This window comes from Sinohyriopsis cumingii, chromosome 6 (assembly GCF_028554795.1).
Source record: "Sinohyriopsis cumingii isolate HCF-2022 chromosome 6, ASM2855479v2, whole genome shotgun sequence".
Taxonomy (NCBI): domain Eukaryota; kingdom Metazoa; phylum Mollusca; class Bivalvia; order Unionida; family Unionidae; genus Sinohyriopsis; species Sinohyriopsis cumingii.
Window position 1 is genome coordinate 101,629,761 of NC_142966.1, and position 23,050 is coordinate 101,652,810.

A 23,050-nucleotide genomic window follows, 5' to 3' on the forward strand; every position below is an offset into this window, starting at 1 on the left:
CACAGGGGCATCATGCTGCAGACATGTAACATGATGTCCCACCCAGTCACAGTATTCTAGTACCAGGCCAACTAGTCCAAACATTAGCCTCTTAATGCTGAGCGCCTAGCGAGGTAGCAGTTAGTATATTTTTTATAATAAGTCTTTGGTATGACTCGCCAGGGTTCGAACCCGCGGCCTCCCGCATCCGAGGCGGACGCTGTAACCACTAGGCCACCAGAGTGGTCACATCTGTACATGTGATCAACCTATTAATTTCTGTATCTAAGGAATCAATATCACATGATGTTGTGGACAAGAAAGGAATTTCTTTAATACTATAACTTGATTTTATAACACCAGAGAATATAGTATGTATGTATACATGTGTGTGTATTGGGATTAACGGCACTTCAGCACACTACTGACTAAATAATGTGGAATAAATAATGTGGAGTCATTTAGGTATCCCTGTCAAACAAAACAACGACAGGCAAAATAGTACCATGAATGCCTTCCCCGTTTTTAATGGTTCACTATGACGATATGTGAAAATGTTGTGCATAAACAACCTTTCTTTAAACCGCATTGACCCTGACTTTTAGACCTCACATTTAACAAGCTTCTTCTTTACCCCATGTGTATAGATTCACAAAATTATGTACAAAATCCACTATTTTATTCTTTCAGTCACAGTGACCTTGGTCTCAGACCTTTGACCCCAAGATCAATATTCTTCATTATCCCATGCACAAGTCATCCAGAAGTTTGGTCCAAGTAAGTCATTTGTGGCTTTAACTGCTTTTTAACACATTATTGGCTATACATAGCATACAGAGAGAATGGGTGTTTAAGTGCCTTTCACAGGGGCACACCAAAGCAGCTGACCCTGCCTGGCCTGAGCAGGTACTGAACCCATGACCCTTGGGATACATGTCTGATGCTCTACCAACTAACTACAGCTTCTTCCAGGTATGTTATATAGAACTAATGTTACTGCGCAGAAAGCGTCTGTATTCTTTGAGTCACAGTGACCTTGACCTTTCACCTTCTGATGCAAAAATCAATGTTCTTCCTTACCTCATGTTCAAGCTACCAACAAAGTTTGTTAACTATTGGCAATGGGGAATTCAGGGTAATATGAAGAAATATTTCTTAGATTCTCTTCTGATAACTTTATGGCTCTTATAGACCATTACTGTCACATAACGTCGTCCAAGATCACATTTTCTAACGATACTGATCACTCCAGCATTAGACTGGAGGAAGGATCTGAAATCTGTTAATTGTTCTTCTGTGTATCAGAAAATGATTGGTTAGGCAGGTCCCTGGCGTGGACAATTTCTGCAACAAAGGGATTTGTTTAGAGAAGCTGAATAACATCTAATATTTCATCGGTTTCATTTCTTTTACCTTTTCCTTTCTGTCCTCCTGGTGACTGGCTCGCTTTGCCGACAGATTTCCACGTGTATTTTCTTCGTCGCCGATAAGAAGAAAAAAAAAACATTATCCTTTCTACCGTATGACACTGGTCTCGGAGGTGGTATATCACTGTTAATATTATTTAAAAGAGCTTCAACTGTTAAAAATTTGCCTTTGGGAAGTGCTTACACTGACGGTGGCCGGCTGAAAAGCGCATCTGGTGTATACTCCCTGTCAATAGATATACGTTCCTGTGCCGATGTAGCAAATTCATCAACAATATGTTTAGATATGAAACACTCGTCTTGAATATCTGACATAAAATAATTTGGTGAATCAATGTCGTCCACATAAAGATCTTCGTGATCAGGGTATTGCACAGATTAATCAGATAGTTCTTCCGTTTCTGAAAATAAAAAAAGACAATTTTCGTCATCAAAATGTAACAGACACCGGTGCTCTCATTGCGCAAGCATAAGAGAAAGTACTTCTTTCAGTAGCGATAATACAAAACAAGTATTGTAGCAGCAGAGGGGCTGTACAGACCGAAACTTTTTGCACAATAAACCCCTCCAGGAAACTATTCCTCGATAGAGGGCTTATTTCGACGAAATAAACCCTTCTATTCAGAATACAGGACAAAAAAAAATGTCCCCCGAAAACTCGAAGAGTTTCCAGGGACAAACTCGTTGAGTTTGCACTGACAACTTGGGTTACTTCAATAAATCTGAAACAGTTTCCGTGGCGGGGTCGTTATTGAAAAATCCATGGGTCGGGTCCATCCCCTCTGCTGCTCTGGGAAATGAGTTTCCAAGGAAAAACATTTTTATGTTGCAAATAGTGTATCAAGTCCAATACGGTATCTTGTTCTGGGATCGTGTAAATTTAGTGTCACAAATCCGTGAGGTTTTCTTTGAGCATGACTGAAGAAATTTTTAAATTTATTTAAATCCATATCGCCACCACACCAGGTTTGATGAATATTTCTCAGTGTATGTGTATCAACTCCATTGAATATCGCAAGAAGATTACAATTATCCCTGATTACTTTAGGAATTTGTGTATAACGCTGAGTAACATAAATCACATCAGTGTTTTTGTGACGTCCCCGGGAAAATATTCTTGCGGGATTTTTTTGCTTGTCCAACATAACATCATCATACACTACTAGGTTGTTAATTGATTCATCAAGATCCTCGACGCTGGGGGCTTCTTCGATATCAGTGATAAATTCAACAACATCCTCACCGTCTTTACTCAGCGCGCTTGCACTCTCATTAAAATCTTTTATAACGTTATAGCATCGTTGATCATCTACAGATGGAGCTATCAAATACAGTTTATCCCATTTCATCCACTTCATTATCAAGTTCAGCAACAGCTGTGTTTTACCTGAACCGGATGGCCCAATTATAATCGCGCGGATAGAGTTTGGTAGCACTGAATTATGCTTAACTGGCTCTTTCTTTTTTGTCGCAGAAAAATCTGTAATTTCCATTTGTATATAAAGAATAATAATTATGGATCTATATTGTGTGAAGTGTAAGGCACGAACCCCTACGAATGATCTAACAACCATTACAACAAAAAATAACAGACAAGCACTTTCTGGTAAGTGTACGCGATGTGGCACAAAAAAATTTAGATTTCAAAAAAAAAGCGAGAATTTAGCGGAGGTGACATTGCAGCCAAACTTGGAAAGCTCCCCGGAACTCCCTGGGCAAAGTATCCCGGAGAAAAACATCTCCCAGGATACAATTACTGCGGTCCAGGGACCCGACTAGATATCAGACTTGATGAACAATCTAAACCAAAACCGGGAGAGTATCCGATAAACGCTATCGACGCAGCGTGTCACATACATGATGTTGCTTATCGAAGTAAAGATCTACAAGACAGGCATATCGCGGATGTGAAATTAATTCATGCACTAAGCGCCATAAAAAATAAATCATTTAAGGAGTCACTCGCTAATTGGTTAGTAAGATCAGCGATGAAATCTAAATTAGTATTAGGCGCTGGATAATTAAATAAAAATGCAAGCGATTTATTATTCCCCAATCGGATACTGGAGAGGTAACTCAGCAATTAATAAACTCGCCAACGCGGCATCAGTAACACGCGAGGTTGCCAAAAATTGGCTATCAAAACAAGCAATATGGCAAATCTACTTACCACCACCTCGACAAATCAACTTTGCACATTTTGATGTTAGTGTGCCCAATGAAGTTCATCAGGCTGACATACTATTCCTGCCTCATGATACTGTCCGTAGAAAAATATACAAATACGCGCTAACAGTAGTTGATGTTGCCAGTAGATACAAAGAAGCAGAACCGTTAGCGACTAAAACAGCGTCCGAAGTCGCCTCTGCGTTTAAACGAATTTATCAACGAGGACCTCTAAACTGGCCACGATTATTACAAGTTGATCCTGGCAAGGAATTTCAGGGCGCGGTGTCATCACTGACAAAGCAGCATAACGTTACCATACGACGAGGACATACTGAAATTCATCGGGATCAGGCAATTGTTGAGCGATTTAATAGAACACTCGCTGAGAGATTATTCGGATACCAGTACGCGAGGGAATTCATTTACGATACGAGATCTCGTGAATGGGTTGCAAGACTGCCAAACGTGATAGCCGCACTGAATAATGAAATTACCAGAACAACAAACATGAGACCTGTAAATGCAATCACAAAAAAATATATACCCCGCGTCAGTGAACGCGGACAACAGCAACAAAATGTTTCAACGCAGCCAGGGACGCTAGCGTCCCCACTGCTGGGTAATGTCACCGTTAGGTATTTATACGAACCAGGCGAACTAGAAGGAGGAAAAAAAAGAGCAACCGATCCCACATGGAGTGTTACTACACATAAGATATCCAGCATAACCAGATCAACTGGGAGAAACGCAATCTACAGATTAGATTCGACTGCTCCTCAACGCGGATTTAAACGCGAGCAACTTCAGGTGATTCCCGAGGATACACAATTACCACCCCGATCACTAAAGTGATCCGCACTGAAGTGATTCAATCATTTAAATAACTGCAGCAACACCTCTGCGTCGGTTACACTCAAGACAGGTCAACATCACATTTTCACGTGTATGACCGCGACTGCTATCTATTCTATCTACGGTGAATTGCCTTGGGTCGTTTTTCGAATACTGCCACAGCAATAAACAATTACAACTCGCACAGTGATTATTCTGCTGTTGTTGTAATTGTATTACAAATTCAACATCCAAACTTTGTTTGGGATCAAACTCTCTACCATTTTTTTTGTCGCTCTGTTTGTAACCGGCTAATTTCTTTCTTATTGTGTCATCAGCGATTGAGCTGTCGTTGACAACATCATCTAATACAATTCTTCGTAACTGACCTATCCTTCTTACTCTTGACACGGCTAAATAAACTAAATTTGACCACTCGATGCGATCATCAACAATCCAAACTGTTGTATCTGAAATAGTTAGTCCCTGCGAACTGTGGATGGTCATAGCGTATCCTAGCGTCCACGGGGATTTGCTCATTTTCAGTGCCTGTTCAACAGCATCAACATCAACTGTGACAATATCATTTAATACTAAATTCTGTTTCTCCGGACCCGACGCAGTCAGGCGCCCTGGAATATCAACATCAATATTCTGCAATCGCGTATCAGCTGGTCTATAACACAACGGCACTGGCAACATGGGAAATTTCTTCTGATGTAACTGAAATAACCGCTGCTGAAGTGTGTCCCTGACTATCTTTCTACTTGCCACAATTAAATCACCTGGTTTCCACGTTTCCCAAAAGTCGCTCAGCGAAGTCTCTGGAATTATTTCACGCATTATCTCACACTGGACTTTATTGGTTTGTAGCCTGATCAGTGCCTTAAACTCTTTCAGCGTTTCATCGAGTGCTCTAACATCGTTAGTTATTTCCTCATAATAATCTACAAAAGTTTTCAGCCACTCGTGTGGAGATTCACCTGTAAATGGGGGTGGTTGACCATGATCGCCGCACATCACCACTGCGGTATTTTTCTTTAGCAGCCAATCCAGAAACTGTTTTAATGTATCCAACGGCACAGTGTCTATCTCATCCCAGATGATTTTCTCGGGAATATATTTCGTTCCCATTCGTTCAGGTGTCCACGTGCCGCCGCTGTATTTGAAAAAACTGTGATACGTGCACGCGTTAACATCCCGTTGTCTCATCTCCCTGGCAAGTCTGTGTGTGGGTGTTAGCACAATCATGTCAGAGTTTCTAAATAATTCAATCGCTCGAGTTGTTTTACCAGAACCACCAGGACCGTTCAGATAAACTGTTTTGTGTCTTGTAACAGGATCGTGCACCGGCGGCAACAACGAAGTTGCCCCCGACGAAACCATCGAAGATATTTCTGCGCTGCGATACTCATCCTCGATTTCAACATCAGCCGATTTACAATATCCGTGTAACATTTCATTCTTTATTCTCCACGAGCCCCACGATGGATCATCCGATATAACATTATCCAACAGCGCTGAGTGTTTTTTATCAATATAAAATGAATCCGTTGCAACTCTCACTGCGGCAACAGGGAATCTATTGATCATCGACAACAAATTTATGGATACATAAGCCAGCATCGAAGATCTCAAATGTATGTACTGAGATGATTCTCCGTCAATATAACTAAAAACAGTCCCTAGTTTTTCCCCGTTTGACAGAAACACATCTTTGCGGTTACAGAACATGTTGTTCGTGGCTGCATCAGCGACAATAAGATCCAATTCAGTCTTGTCCATGATTAATCGACTGTGATGTTGTTTATGATCATACGCTCCACCTTGAGTGAATTTCCCTATTATTCTTCGTCCTAGATCTTTTGCTGTGCTTTCATCATTTCTGAGTTTGCTTTTAAGTACTTCAGGAGCTTTCTTGATGATAGCGTCGATAGAAGTTTCTGGATATTCTCGTGACCAATCTTCGATGACTTCTTCTAACGTAACCGGCGTTGGAGTTGGCAACCAAACTTCGGTTTGACGACAATAACATATAATCGCTTCGCTGACCGTCAGCGACAACAGTATTCGACTGTCAAGCATGTATCGCAATAACACTATCGGTGCCCATCGCTTCTCAACGAAATGTCTGCCAAACCAAACATAACACACAGGATGTAAATCCTTAGCGAATTTAAACGACGACACACAAGCAAATCCGGTCAAGTCAAAATCGGGTAAAACACCGTTGACAGCTACTCTTGTCATGGTATTGCCAGCGTGGCCAAACCGTTTAAAATATTCGCTGCATTCTCCACGCCCAAGGAAACTTCCTGGATAACACGCCGTCATGTCCACGGATATCATACCGCGGTGATCATACTGAGTATTCCACAAACCGCCGTGTCCGTATTCGACACAGCTCTGCTGGATATCAGCAAGAAAACTTTTCGGAGTTGGTCTCCATGAATTTCGTTCCCGGGCTACATGCGCGACAACACCCGGGACAGTAAAACAGTGTGTCAGTAACGTATCAGTGTTGCCAGCATGATATTTTTCTGCGAGTTTTTTCATTTCCTGCTGTAACGCCATTGTTCTGTATATTTCCCCGTTGGGTCTCACAAACTGATCATATTCTCCATCTTCGCTACTTCTGAATAACCACACAGACACTGGATCGGTTTTACTTATCTGATAAATAAAATCAAACATGCTCCCAGAATTGCTTTGCAATTCCGGATAATACTTCACAACACGGTCTTGCGGAAATATCCTAACCGAGTCAGTCCAGGCGTGACTGTTATGATCGATAATAGTTATTGGTGTTCCACGGGAATTGTATTTACACTCATACAATACCTCACCGGTTAACGATGAAACCGTTATAGGAAATTTTAGTAATCGCTCTAGCTCAGCAACATCATTTATTGACGCTCCTTTATCCGCTACTCGTGTCGCCCACGCTGTTATTTTAGTTTGTCTTAGCGGTGTTAGGCCGTTTCCTCGCATTGCATTTTTAAAATGTTCCATTACTCGCTCAGCTACACAATTCAACACCGACACCTTCATCGGTTTGAGTTTATCAACGCGTGGTTTCTTCATCGGATAAATTCCATAAACAACTGCGGTCACAGGATACGCTCTGGCATAATATGGTATATCAATCCCAACAAGTACTCCCGGTTTTGAGTCTTTACTTAACAGAACGGTTTTTCCACGAACGCCTCTGGCATCAAGAACAGGGTCTAGTTTGTCTCTGATAATCCACGTTCCCTCGCCGACTCCAACAATAAATTTTATCTGTACGAAATATCTTCTATCGTCGAGATACCCAATTATGTTACGCGCGATTGTATCGTTCATGGTAGCATCAATGATACGGTCACGAGAAATGCTCGCGTTTCCGAGGATAATTTTATACGAAGACCACGTGTGTGCGGCACCATCACGACGAAACTCTTCTTTGGCATTCTTGATAACACCAATTACCTCTGCTAACTCTCTTCGTCGTGGATCAGCGGTTAACCGGTCAAGATCGAATCTAGAACCTGATATGGGTTTTATTCTGGATAGTCTTTCAAAACCCATTATTATAATTAAGACAAATATTTAAATAGACAAATATATTATATGATGAACCAATGCAAGTGGATCAAACTAAATTCATCAGCGCCGTGTAGCAAACCCTGCAGAGGCGAATACTGTGGACAACATGCTCAACAGGTCCGCGGTGGGAGTCTAGGACCGATACCGTGTATCAGATGCGGCATTGGAGTACGAGGAAAAACGCAATTATGTTCAGCGTGTGGTGGAAAACGCTATCGAGAACTAAAACGGTATTATGATAAAAAAAATCCAGACTGTGATAACGCTCTCAAATGCGAGCGTGATTACATAAATAAGTTTTCAGACAAATTATGAATTAGACAATGATTTGCTTATAGTATAATGAATCAAGAATTCGTCCGACATCCAACTATTCCAAATTATGAGGCAAACCGAGATGGCATAGTGAGAAACTACAGGCTGAGGAAACAAGTTGGTACAGTTGATAATGCTGGTTATTTAAGATTTACTGTTAGGAAAGGGAGGTATTTATGTCATCGTTTCGTCTATGAGGTTTTTAACGGAGAGATCCCTAAAGGCCTTGTCATTGATCATATTAACGGGAACAGACTTGATAACAGTATTGAAAACCTTCAAGCGATCACTCAGAGCAAGAATACCATACGAGGAAGAGTTAAATGTAAAACAGCTATAAGAAGAGCAGTGAAATCTGTGAATGTTGAGACTCGTGAAGAAATAATATTTCAATCAATGAGCGCAGCCGGTAGGTATTTCGGTATTTGTCCACCTTCTGTACAGCATGTCGCAGATGGGATCTACAAAACAGCATTTTCAAAGAAGCTCAAACAGAAGATTTCATTCTGTTATATAACTCTTATCGTTGACACAAACGACGATAACTCCTCCGAGAGTGTCTAACGCTTTGCAGAGTTGTCGTTGCTGGTCAGAGGATTTGCTCCCCCTAAGAAAGCCACCTTGATAAAATATTTTATCGAGTTCATAACATGTAATCATTTATTTACCGTAGAATATATATTTTTTTACAAACAATATCCTCGTTTTACTGAATATATCCGACTGTTTTGCTCTTCTGTGCTTGTTATATGACCGCGCTTAAGAAAACATACAATTAAAATATTTTAAACAAGTCCCGCCCACTGCTAGAGCGAAATTCCAACTCGCAAGTAACAGTTGGGTTATATACGAAATCGCTCCCTAAGACCTTTGGGTCGATCGAAAGTCAGCACGCGCAAGCAAAACCATAAATTTAATCCGCCAATGGCGGGTGTCTTTTGTGCACCATCCAATGGTCGATTCAATGGATGGTTTTGCTCTGCTGCTGACCGTAGAAAATGACCCACCTGTGTATGTTTGTGTCGTCATAGGATAAGGTCTTAGGATAAGTTAGGATAAGATTACATGTTCATTGTGCCTTTACTTGCTGTCATACTCGAATCAGAGGTTAAAGGTTGTCTGTTCTGTACCGTCTCTTAGGATAAGATTACATGTTCATTGTACCTTTGCTTGCTGTGATACTCGAATCAGAGGTAAAGGTTGTCTGTTCTGTACCGTCTCTTAGGATAAGATTACATGTTCATTGTACCTTTGCTTGCTGTGATACTCGAATCAGAGGTAAAGGTTGTTTGTGTTGTCAAATAAATGTTTGCCGGGCCTGCTAGAGAACTCGATCCTAGAAGCCAGGGCTGTCTCGTCTTGTAAATAAATGTGCCTCTGAGTCACTTGGCAGTCAGAGGGGTCCGTCCTTAGGATAAGTTACGTGTTATATGTTTGTCCTTGTCAATTCACTAAACACGTCCTCTTGAGCCTATAGAACGTTATTTGACGATCTAGAGGCTCTTGCAGGGGATAAAGTGTTTCGTGTTACATGTTGTATTGTCATGTCGGAAGCAGTCCTCGTGGGGTTCTAGAACGTTATTTGACGATCTAGGCCCTTGCAGGGGATAAATGTTTCCGACTGTCTCGTTTTGTTTTGGAAAGCTAGCGTTTCTCATGCAAAGTGTTTCTATTAAAAATATAAAAATATATAATAATATGAATCACGAAAATATAAATACCATACTTGTTGAAATTAAAGAATTACAACAGCGAGGTTTTAATATTTTACTAGACACTGAAACAATTATGTCAGATTTTGAATCCTTGAATGAGCTATCACGCTTGGGGAAGAACAATCTCCCTGCTCGTTATAGGTTCATTAAGGGTTTGCAAGATCGTGTTTACAGATCACTTGCCGGGATAACTGAAAATCAGGTATCTGAATTTATTCCACTGTGCCGTGCAGTTGAGAAGATTCGTCTTGGATTGTCACAAGAGTATGAGACTCGAAAATTAATTAGCACCAGGGTGAGACGGTTAAAAGGTTATATAAAGAATCTAGACACGGAAATGCCTTGCATTTCTGACAAAAATACTAGTGTTTCTGACTACGAGGCCGACAAGGAAGTATAAACCGCATAGCGTGTGACTCACAGCACAAAGTGAAAGTAGAACCTGAGAACGCTAGCGCCCCCCCCCCCGCTTGGAGTGTAAAGCACATTTCCACGGGTAAAAAAAAAAGTGTATTATTTTTTTTGCCCTTGGAAACTCAAAGAGTTTCTCAAGTGAAGGGCGCTTTCAGATTTTCAGGATTTGCTTAAGCGTTTCAACATCAATACAGGAATGAGAATAGTTCATAATCTGTTCTCGTTGACACCAAACTATGATCATATGATTTTGCTGTAGCTCTGTTAATTGTGACGGAGTTAACAAGAAGTCTTCGTCACCATACACGTCAATAACTATTTTAACGGGGAAATACTGTTCTGGGAATGTCTGTATTTGAAATGCGGTTTTTATTGCCTCGTAAAGAATTTGCTTATCATGAATATGAACTCGTGCATGAATGTACTCGGGTTGATACATTATACACAACCGTTTTTTTTTAAATGCGTGCTAGCACTTTCAACGATAACTTATGCTGGTTTTGATAGGGTATTTGCACGATAAAATGACGAAAATGGATCAGTGCAGAAAAAAAAACTATTATAAATATTATGGATCCCTTGACTTAGGACTTCACCAGTAAGTTTATACTAACAGTCTCGTCACGCAGGTCCAACAAATTCCCCCTCTGGTCGGTGAGTTTGAAATTTATCGTTGACAACCACGGGTTATGACACCGTAGATAGACCGGATTGATTGGTTCTTGCACAATCAGAAAACCAGGGGGGTCTCTTGGTGTGAACGTATACAGGATAAACCCCTGTTGTGCCGTCGTAGTATCTGATGCGCTGTAACTGCCATCGATGACGTCACATACAAGATTGACCGCAATAACATCTGTGATATTTACGATCCCGGGTGAGATGTGTCTGCCATCGGATGCTGTACTGTTGTCGTGCTTGAGAATAACAGGTTGTGGTTTTATTCGTTCGTACGCGGCAAGAATATCTTCGAAAGATTGATCGATGAGATCAGAGACTGATTTTCTCAGCTCGGGCACGTTATATCCAGGAAATTTAAAATCTGAAATATCATTCACTTGAATACCATATTTAATTGCAAAATCTGCTCTGGCTATCTGTCTATAATTATCATCGATATAGTCTTTAAGATCCAGTAAAGCCTGAATTATTCTTAGATTTATAGTTTCCATGGCCGATGCGAGTTTGTTTAGTTTTTCTATGGTTGTGATAATATTATCACGCGGACTTGTTAAATCAGAAATATAATCTTGGAAATATACTCGCAGGAGTTGTAGCTGTTGTTTATGTACTAGATTGATCGGAATAAATAATTCAGATTCTATATCATCTAGACGGTAAACACGGAGCTCCTGCCCCCCCTTAACACGTGGAGCTTCTATACTCCAAGTATCGGGCATTAAAGTACTTTTTCTTGCTAGTAATTGATCTGCAAGGAGTAAATAATAATTGTACTCGAGGTCGTGTAGTGCTTCTTTATAGGTCATAAAATCCGATTTTTCAGGTTTTGGTGGACGAGGTTTAACCTCGGGGGCCTTTGGCCATCCTAATAATGTTCGGATTGAGCTGTTATAAATATCCACGGCGTATCCTGGCGTTGAGATTTCAATGACCGTAGACAGCGTTGGTTCATGAGCTGTTATAGATATTTTGGCTTCCTTGCCGGTGATTCGTTTTATTTGGCGTTGTATCTCATTATTGATTTCTTCGATCTGATAACTCCCAGTGGGAAGTGTAATTGTATTCCAGTCAAGTTCACCCTGTTCGCCGGAGTCGGCTTTGCTTTTCCCGAACACGAATGAATTATTTGGCTGCAGACCACCAAATGATGCCGACCTAACATTGGGCCAGCTGTGATACACACTGAGCTTTGCTAACGCGATTTCACTCACTGGAATTGGAGTTCGAAAATTAATACCGAATTCTGGTGTCGTCGAGGACACTGAGATCATTGTGGTCCTTACCGGTGTTGTGTTTGTGACTATTTGTTGAAGCAGTTCTATTGACATTATTTATTTGTTTAGTTTTCAAATAGTCATTGTACGCATCTGACATTAGTTTGAATTCAGAATCTGATATCGTAGCGTCGCTACTTTGCACGTCTAACGATGATGATATCAGCGATGATAATTTCTGATATGCGGTCGTGGCTGTATTTAATTTTGTCGTGTAATCGTGTAATTTTGTGTTAGCACATGATGATATTTTTTTTGCTATGATGCCGAAAACTCCAGCTGTTGTTGTGGCCGCGGAAACACAGATCGTGGCGGCGACTGCTGCAGTTACCGGAGTGACCGCTGATAGTATTGCTCCGGCAGATGCAACAACGGCAGATACTGAATAAACCATAATATCCAGCACTGTTATGCGGCGCTTGTATTTTTTTACTTTTTGACTAGTTACTTCGATGACAGTTTTTAACTCAGATTGCCACTCACGGACTTGATTGTATCGATATTGTTGAGCATCTGGCGTCGTTGACATTATTCAATTACGCGGTAACCAATTGAGGCGTTGCAGCGACGAATTCCAAACAAAACCAGTAAGATGTTGCTGTTAAACTATCGTCCTCGGCTTCAAGCATAAATGTTTCCTCGGTTCCGCTGTTTAGTATTACAGTGTAAACCCCGGAATACTTATCGGTGGAATGTCTCCAAGGATATGTTGTGAAGATTTCAAATTTAGCGGCTGAAAACACAGACAACCTGTAAACACCGGTGACTGTTGCTGTATATTTGATAGTGTTATTTTGTCGTGACCATGTTGCGAATCCCGATGATACCGTGAATACGATGTTGGTGATATGCCCCGGAGTAACTCCAGTGGGAACTTTAATCAAACTGGTTTTGTTAACGATATCAGGAATACCCGATACGATATCCTGCTGTGTTTGTTTGATCGTGTTAATGTCGGTCTTTACATCAGCGAGTTTTACATCGACGACTGGAGGAGTCCCAAAGAACTTATCCACGACCTCATCAGTTTTTACGAAGTTTCTTCGAAATCTTGTAAACGCGCCCACGTGAACATCATGCTCTGCACGCAGCGTATTTAGTTTACCGTTGACGATGTCCACGTATTGTTTGTTTGACGCATCCTGGTCGGATTCGGGATTCGCTAACGCGGTTATTTTGTTGCCGCTCATGCTGAGTTCGCCTGTCATCGTGTCACCGGCTTTTTTCACACATTTATCAACACCTTTATCAATACTGTCTTTGATGCTTGCGATTGATATATTCGAGTCCTTGATCCGGCCGCCATCACTAAATGCAACGAAGTTATCCTTGGTAGCTCCAAGAACTCTGCGAATTATATCATTCCACTTAATGTTGCTCGTTCTTAGTTTTCCTTGCCTGTCTTGGAAAATAGCAACTTCATCTGGGTCAACTCCAGCTATATTCAAAAGATTATCGACTTCATCTTTGGTCGCATATTTTGAGAGATCAGCATCTGTGCTTGGTTTACCTCCTCGTGTGAAAGGTCTTCCGTAAATATCCACCATTATTCTTATTGCTGTTTTTCAAATGCTAGCATTTCTCGATGCGGTATATTCATACACTACTTTATGAGGAGGAGTTGCTGGATTTCTTGAGATTGCATCAAGAACATTTAAAACCTCCCTCCCACAAATGGGCGGATCAATTAATGTTTGTGTTGGTAACGTCGACTGCCACACTGGAACATTAGAAAATCTGATGACATACTTGAGAAACTCAACTGGCGGTGCTAAACCGTACGAATCAAAATAGATAATTCCACGTGGATCGATCGCGTAAGCAACCCAGTGAGTTCCCGGACCATCTTTGTTGTCGAGATTGATAATGCCAGTTTCTGGATTATTCGGTCGTTGCGGTAATTGATCTCGCATAAATACGCCTCTGAAATGTTTTACACGCAATTTTTTAACAGCATCGAGTAAATCAAAATTGCTCAACGGCGTTAGAATTTTTTTGGATACCATGATGGTGGAGTTCCTGGTAGTCTTAGACCGCGTCCCTTTTTTTTCTTGTATCCTTTTCCCGTTGCCTTTTTTAGTGCCATTGCAGCTGCAGTTCCAACTGCACCGAGTGCTGCGGCTTTTGCTACGGCTGGTGCTGCCGCGGCAATCAACGCCGGTATTGCTGCGAGAAGAGGAAATATTCCACCGGTTTTAGTCATGTCCTTGATAGCTGCAGCAGAGAAATCAAGTCGGACACCGGTTTTTGCTGTTAGTGCCTTATTAAAATGTTTAAGCTGAGTATTAGTCAACGACAATTTGTTTGGACCACCAGTAATCTGATCTCGTTTTAGTGTTATTGATGTCCCGCACGTGCTTGCGTTCTTTGATTGCAATTTCTTCGTTTGACCGGAAGTCAAGGTGACATTAACATGACTGTATGACATTATATCCTAAGTTTGATTTTAATTGCGTTACATATTCTCGATTGGAGCGTCGATGACCCTCATTCGTCCGCCAACACCTTCAAGCAGCATTGCTTTATCGGAGAGTATGACAGCAATCGCTCTGTAACCACCAGCAGGAACACCTACACGAGCTCGGAAATGTAGGTCGACAACAGATTGTTTAACCAGATCAAGATGTTCCAGCGAAAAGTAATAAATCGGATATAAACTCATAAAGTCTCGCTGTGATATTTGCAGGCCAGTGTCTACATTAAGGTCGCGCCCCATAAATGACATCAGACGATGATACGCGCGTGCGACACGATGATGTTCGAAATCTATTAATATATCCTCAGATGGCTCCTGATGCCCATTTATTCTCAACGAAACTTCAGAAACTCCAAGTGTATCAAATACCATTGGATTTCTTTCCTGGCTATCTGTTCTAGCACGGTATTGAAATGCAATGAAAATATGTCGTGGTGCTGATACTCCTTGTTGCGATGATATATGCCATGTAAACAACCCACCATTATCACCCTGAATAACGTCTGTGGTTGTTGTTTTCCAGGATAGCAGTGATTTACCGCCCGTGTCCATGAAAGACAACAGTCGTTGTTCTTCGGTGATTGACGGAGACAACACTGGCATCCACAACCACAGTTTAGTTAGTATTACCTGACCAGGGGCAACAGCAGCATCTCGCCAGATAGCGTCATTATCATCAGGTTTTCGCACAAGTACAACTGTGTGTTTGGCACCGAATATGACCTTGTGGACATCTCTGCAGAATCCAAAGATGTGAGACAATGGAATCACACCTGAGAACTCTTCATCTCCACTTAACATCGATCTACGTGTTGCAAAACCCAAATTAAAATTTTCGTTCATCGATGCAACTGCGTCACCGGCATTATTCATTGTTACATTCCTGTTCTCGGGGCTGTCGGTTATATCCTTTGCAAACATCATTGATGGTCCGGCTGATCTGGTGTAATCATCCGAGTATCTCGCCAACCCGAGAATTGTTGTGGCAACGTCGACGTTATCATGAATTGTTTCAATTTCTTTTCCATCTATCATGTAAATAGCGGATTTAAATAACGCCATGATGCCGTTGTTAACAAATCCAACTCGGTCGCCGATTCCGTAGTTAGTGTTATCATTCTTTAAAAGCCTACCTTCAACTTCGATGAAGGCCTCAGCGGGCAAGAAGTATCTACTTGTATCCTGGACCTGTAGTTCAATTCTTCCGCGTTGGTTAGGATCACGTGCTTCATAAGAATAATATTGAAAATCACGTACAGAATCATCTTTAAGTACTGGTTTGGACATATCAAACGCGTCATTGGATTTTCGTGCAAACATTATTATTATTTGTGATGATCTAATTAAAATGTTATCGTCACCGGAAACCACTACCAGCTATCAAATTAGCAGTTACACTATCTTGCAACGCTTTGGAGGTAATTCCTGCTGTTGCGATCTCAGCTAATTTCTGATTTACGGCCTTATTTACTACGCTACTAACATTTGCCGGCATAGCTTCAGTGGATGGTAGTTTTACTGGCACCAACCTCTCGACTGGGTTTTTTTTTCGTATCAGCTGTGCTAGTCGATCCTTGATTGATTGAAATGCTTTCCCGGCAAGACTACCAACAGTGCCAATGGCTTTATCCTTGACAACATCAGCGGCTTTCATCGCGAATTGTTTTGCTAACGGTCCAGCTTTCGGAGCGATTCTTGTGACTAAATCCCTAACAACATCACCGACTCCATCTCCGTAAACAACCTCGTATACTGGTAATCGTGAGTTTACTACTCTGACACTTCTTGGTCTGCGAAAAGAATCGTGTAGTATCATTTTATTTAATTATTGTTTATCTAACTGAATTTGCTAGCAAATTTAATTATTAGTCGCTGTGGTAACCGTCTGCGAGTTCATCAATGAGCCCCCGGTAGATGCTGATATCCATGATGCCACGCTGAAATAGTCTCTGACAGATATCTGCGGCTTCATTTATAATTTCCGGAGAATTGTTTCCGGCACGTCTTCCTCCGATGAGAACTTCCAACCGTGATACATCATCGATGATATTATTAGGGCAGGCAATAAAACCGGATCCTAAACCCTCCCCTGTTGATGGTACAATTCTTGGGGATAAAATGTCTTGAGGCAAACTTTCAGAAGATGTTGTTAAGCTAATTATCGGCGACCTAGTTTGTTTGAATTTTTGGCCCCGCGGACTTCCTTCAGATGCAGCCTCGTATTCACTTAACGGAGTTAGGTCAGGATCTATTGCTCTTCGCCGTGAAGGATATTGTTGTCGTTCTGTGTGTTGCAACGGTGATTTTTCTTCTTGAGGTTGCGATGGTGGAATTTCAAGTTTACGTATAGCATCTACAAGTCTATCGTATTTTGTATCGTCCCTGCTGATTTGTTTTTTATTTTCACGTATACGATACGAATATTTGATAAAATTATCATCTGTCATAGAACCGTGTTCTGGGTTTAAAGACACATCTCTTCTAATCAATCCTAACAGTATTGTCTCAGGTAATTTCTCTTCTGGTACATTTTTAAGAAGTTCAATATAATCCGGCGTAAATCTTTTGGCGGGGTCAGTAATTCTCCCTGTTACTCGCTTACCAGCAGGTACTGACACAACAACTTCATCGGGTGGAGGCGGGGGTTTAAGTCCAGCTGAAATATCCTGTAAAATTTTCCTTTGCTCTATTAAAGCCTCTTTGGTAACAGCTGCGGATTTTTCAGTAGCTTTGGTCACGGGTTTAAATAATTCCTCCGTAGTCTCTGCAAAGCCTTCCCGTGCTTGCTGTCTTAGTTGTAATTTTTGTCTGACACTATCACGGACAGGAAGAAATTTCTGAATTGCTTCGAGACGTTCTCGAGCTAATCTAGTCGTATGTGCTTCTCCAATATTTGCCATTATTTATTTGTCAATGATTTAATTCCGCTAACATAAAAATGTTTTTCCTTGGAAACTCATTTCCCAGAGCAGCAGAGGGGATGGACCCGACCCATGGATTTTTCAATAACGACCCCGCCACGGAAACTGTTTCAGATTTATTGAAGTAACCCAAGTTGTCAGTGCAAACTCAACGAGTTTGTCCCTGGAAACTCTTCGAGTTTTCGGGGGACATTTTTTTTTGTCCTGTATTCTGAATAGAAGGGTTTATTTCGTCGAAATAAGCCCTCTATCGAGGAATAGTTTCCTGGAGGGGTTTATTGTGCAAAAAGTTTCGGTCTGTACAGCCCCTCTGCTGCTATTGTCTCTACGTAATATCAATAAATGTGTATCAACTGATGTGATTTATTTGATAACCTGTAAAAAAAATATAGCATGCAATATGTTGGATAAACACTTCAACAAGTTTCTATGAGAATTAATAATCAATCCTTTCATATAAAAAATTATAGAGATCCTCAGTTTTCCTCTAATACTTCAACACATTTTAATACCGATAATCTCTCTCTACTTTTTCTTTCATGCCAATAGATATTGTACATGGTGACATGAATAGACTCATAAAAGAAATTTATTGGATTCATAAGTTAGATACTTTGTATCCTAATGGCCCTAATACCAATGCAAGTAATTGAAAACATTCGCGAGAATATGAATGCCTTTGCTGCTTGAATACTCCAATTTGAATGGCACAATAGTAAAAGCATGAATATTTGCTTTCAGTTTCAATTTACTTGTGAAACCAAAAGTGTTCTATCAGTTAAGCGAAATATAAGGGATAAAGTAGTTTAATCACTCCTGCTTCATTTTAAAATATATATATGCCTTTTGAATGAAACCGACAAAATAAAGATTTTAGATAAGCACGTTTCGCTCCCGTCCATGCTTCAGTTTTAGAAGCAAAAATATATTTACACTTATGCAAACTAAGATAACGGAAGCATTTTATATTACTTACTAGTTTTAAATGAACAGAAATGTCGGAATTCTCAATAATGTGTATAAATGTGCGTGTGGCGACCAAGTTATGATTTTGCAGCACCCAGGCGATATCATAGTTGTAGCACCCTACCCCATCCCCATTCAAAATAAAGCCTTAAAACCAGACCCTTTAAAGACCGTTACCCTCTTAAATAATATAAAAATCGTAACATGCGTTTCTATATGCAAAATTAATAAATTTTAACAAATCCAGATCTTCGTACTTTAAAATCTGCCGCTGCTCTGATTTCTTTCCGCTATAGGCAGGCAGCTAAATTGTCTAATAGGAAAATAGGAAACCAGTGTGTGTGTGTGTGTGTGTGTGTGTGTGTGAGTGTTCTTTATTTAATTGTTAGCCCAAGCCAAACAAAAAGTGTCACATGTTCTCTCAGCCCATCAAAGAATGTCGACTTAATGACAAACCTTTGAGACGTTTTGAGTAAACTTGTTTATTGTTGCAGCCACTTTAGGCATGAGAAGATGACAATTTTGTCAATTTCAGCGATTACAAAAGCAGGCAGTTGTTGAGTTATATCAGTCTGGAACACGTTTCTCTTTTCTTTGCGTTCGCAGTAGCAGGATGCACTTTTTAAATAAGTTTCTTATTTTTGAAAATATCGATGGTTTTAATGAAAAGCTATAATCCTTCAATAAATAACAGCAGCATTTTCTTTTACTCGAGAGACGGTACCACATTTAGGACCATATATATTAATGTTTTTTTTTAACAAACATCCTTTTAGGTAGGAAATCATTGACCCCTCAGGCCCGAAACGGCCAACACAAATACCTGTACATGACGAAACAACGAGAACATGGTTTTCAAGGTACGGCAAAAAGATTCACGGTTTTGCAACTGCTGAAACTAATATCATGGTATATCGTGAAACCGGTATATTGTTACATTCCAAAATAGGACAACAATAGTTAATCTTTAATTGCAATTATTATGCATGCTTTTAAGGTCACTAACGTGTTTTAAATAGTTGATAGTATCAAATTATACTTTTTAATGCTTCTTAGTGTCTCTTGAAACATCAAGTAAATAAGTTATATTTATATATTTTAAAGAAAATGTAGGCTTCATTTTTTTCTTGTAGGTTTTCTTAAATAGCGGAGTTCTTCATGATGAATAATTTTGTACTTAGTAAATGATTCGGAGTAACAGACCTACTGTAACGGGGTAAATTCTTTACAAAACTTAAATAAGGCTTTCTCCGAATTTTAGACTTCAATAATTAGTTGACGTGATTGATGGAGGGGATGGTGGATGATGCACACCACGAAGTTGGTGGACGAACGGATGGAGTGAAGCCTTCATATAGTCCATACGTATTTCATTTATTCTAACCCAGGTTCGTTTCTATTTTTTTTATTAAAAAAAGTATTCAGTGATATAATTTAGATATTGGAGAGTGAAAGTAAGACAGAATGTTCTAAAAGTAGAACGACTGAGAGAAGAAAAAGAAAGATAGTTCATTTCATTAAAGTGAAATTATTACCTACTGAAATCAAGAAGCAAAGATAAAAATCCAGTGAAAATATATGTTTATTTAAAGGAGACCAGAAACCAATGGAAATATAGAATCATAATAAAAGTACTATAGCAGAAAACCTTATTCTGAAGTATCATCTGCGACCGTAATGCCAATATTTAAATATTGGCCTATCTTCTATGAGCTGAATTTCCGTGACCTCGTATGCAAAATTTCCGCGCCTATTCGGTTACTTTCGGGATCTGACGTCATAGTAGCGACTCCAGCAGCCCAAGTGGGAGTTGCCAGAGTAAAAGACAATACCGTTTTGCGTTGCTTAAGGGTGTAATAGAACATTAAGAAAATCCTGTGGACATAATATTTTATTCTTTTCCGAAAGATAAAGGCATCGTGAAAGAATGGGTACATTATTACAAACGAGTTGATTTCAAAGCAACACCATACAGCATTCGTTTCTCAAAGGAATGTTACGAGAGGGATCATGAAAAAATAGCAGCTCAAAGATACGCAAATGCTAGGCCTAGACTAAAAGTTGGCGCTGTTCCAGACATACCTTTGGACATTTTAAATCCTGGGAAAAGAGTTAAACGTGTGAGTTACGAAAATAGGCAGAAGGACGAGTAAGTGACCACAAAATGCAACAATCAATCCACATATCTTTTATCTAAAACAGCAGTGCTAAAAACAAATCTGATAGCCCGACACCCTGGGCCCCTTCTGGTTTTAGTTCCGGCCCATCCTGTATTCAAAGTGAGGTGCCCGTCAGGCTTGTCGAAACAAAAATTGTTTGCCTGAGGAAACTTTGATCGCGCTGGTGAAATGAGTAAATGTATTTTCAAGATGTTGATATACATGCCTTAACACGGCACAATCTAAATCAAATCACCACTGTCCTAGGTGAAATTTAGATTTGATTTTAATCAAATGGAAGCTTTGCTAAAAATAAGATTCTAAACCTGTCGTGTTTCGAGAAAACACAATTTTCAGTAATCTTATAAAAAATAATTTTTTTAAAAAAATAATGCATTGTATACATGTATTATGCATAAACGGTAATCTGTATTAATTGGAACTGATATAAAACTATTCCTTGGGCAGTTTAAAAAGCAGCTATTAAAAAAAAGGTCAAAGTTTCACATTAACTGTCTGACAATAGAACGGGGAGGGGGGCTATTGACCCCCCCCTTGCCCCAATGTGCGACCGCCCATTTGACGTGCCTTTTCTCGCTGTGATACGCCTTATTATTCCCCCATGACAAGTGCCTTTTGCATATTCTGGTCAGTTCTGGCTAAACTGCAAAATAGCTAAAGTTTTGATTTAAGTACGCAAACAATAAAGCCGGTGTGACTAATGAACAGAATCCTTATCCTTGCATTGATCTTGTGAAAAGGACTGCCCTTCGGACATACTTCAAAGAAACCATGTTCGACAGTGTGTGTATGTGTAAGCACCAGCAATTGATTACCAAATAAACAATGCCTATTTTGTTGTTACTTACGATGCCATGGACTTCATTTTAACAGTTCAAATCTGCAGTCACAAGTTACCGTACATGTGGCAACTGTTTTTCTCAAGTTTTATGCCCCACCTTATTTCCTTAGGTTTTAAGTCTTAATGCATGTAACACTGTTTGCTGATTAAAATATTTATTCAGAATTAGTTCTTTAGGGCCACATATATTGCATGGTATATTTTGTTTTATTCCTTGTAATTTAATCATGGTAATTAAACTTTTCATATACGGTAGAGGAATGTCAGGTGTTAACTGGCCGAATTTCTTTGGCGGAAATGGAGATGCGATTTTGTTTGCAGAGAAAATTTCAACGTGATCATTCATTTAAGCTAATTGGTGACAATTTTATTCTTTTAATTATTTTTTTTTTACTATAGTACCGTTGTAGTTGTTTAAAAAATCTGAAATTTACTTGAATAATGTTTAATCTTCACGTTCTATTTACTTAAGAAGAAAAAAAGAAGAAAAAAACTGTTGTATGATATTAATTATTTCGTCCAGTGCCGGGTTTAGACGTGTGTGATTTGAATTTTTAACGTAGCTTTAACAATTTTTCAGTCATATCGCTACGATGTTAGTAGTGTGGCAGTTTAGACTGTGGATTGCATACGTTATATTTAAAAATGGTTTGGGGTTGGGTTTTTTTCTTCTGACAAATGAAAATTGACAGACATAATGTAATAATCGGGACTTCGCTGCGCCAAATTGAGAGATATTACCAAACTGTGGTCTCCTGTCTACCTCGCTCGCCAATGTTTATGTTTGTATTCGAGGACTGGCTAGTATTGCGTCACGGTACCACGTGATCTGTCGTCTCATTAAAACTCGGAAAAACTCGGCAATTTACGGAATCGTGGTATCTTCCACGCAATATAATCACTGCTCGCTTACGATATTTAATTTATAAACATTGCAGTCGAATTACAATCTGTAGAGAATTACATACGTAAAAGGAAAATTTTGATTTCTAGTCTCCTTTAAAGTAAATAATTAGTTAAATAAGCAGTAACAATGAAGAATATGTTTTTGGTGGATGGAGACTAAACTTAAGACGGATATTAGGAAAGTATAAAATAATCTGATAAATGGTGTAATTAATGAGACCGCGTTGAATTTTTTACCATCTTGTACGCCAAAACAGACGATTATATCGTCTCGATAGAGTAACTCGTTAGACACACAAGTCTGATTTAAGGTCTAATAATGGCGACCGTACTAAGTATCAGCAACCGCAAACAGCGATTCCACCAG

The 23,050-nt window shown here is 39.8% G+C and overlaps 1 protein-coding gene across 1 annotated transcript in view; it reads left to right on the forward strand.

Moving 5' to 3' along the window:
* Positions 1–495: 495 nt before the first annotated feature.
* Positions 496–23,050, forward strand: part of LOC149797577 (uncharacterized) — a 39,191-nt gene continuing 16,636 nt past the window's right edge. Inside the window, exon 1 of the mRNA XM_089962483.1 lies at positions 496–756. Coding sequence (XP_089818609.1) covers positions 727–756 — 30 coding nt within the window. The 5' untranslated portion in view covers positions 496–726. The remainder of the gene's footprint in view (positions 757–23,050) is intronic.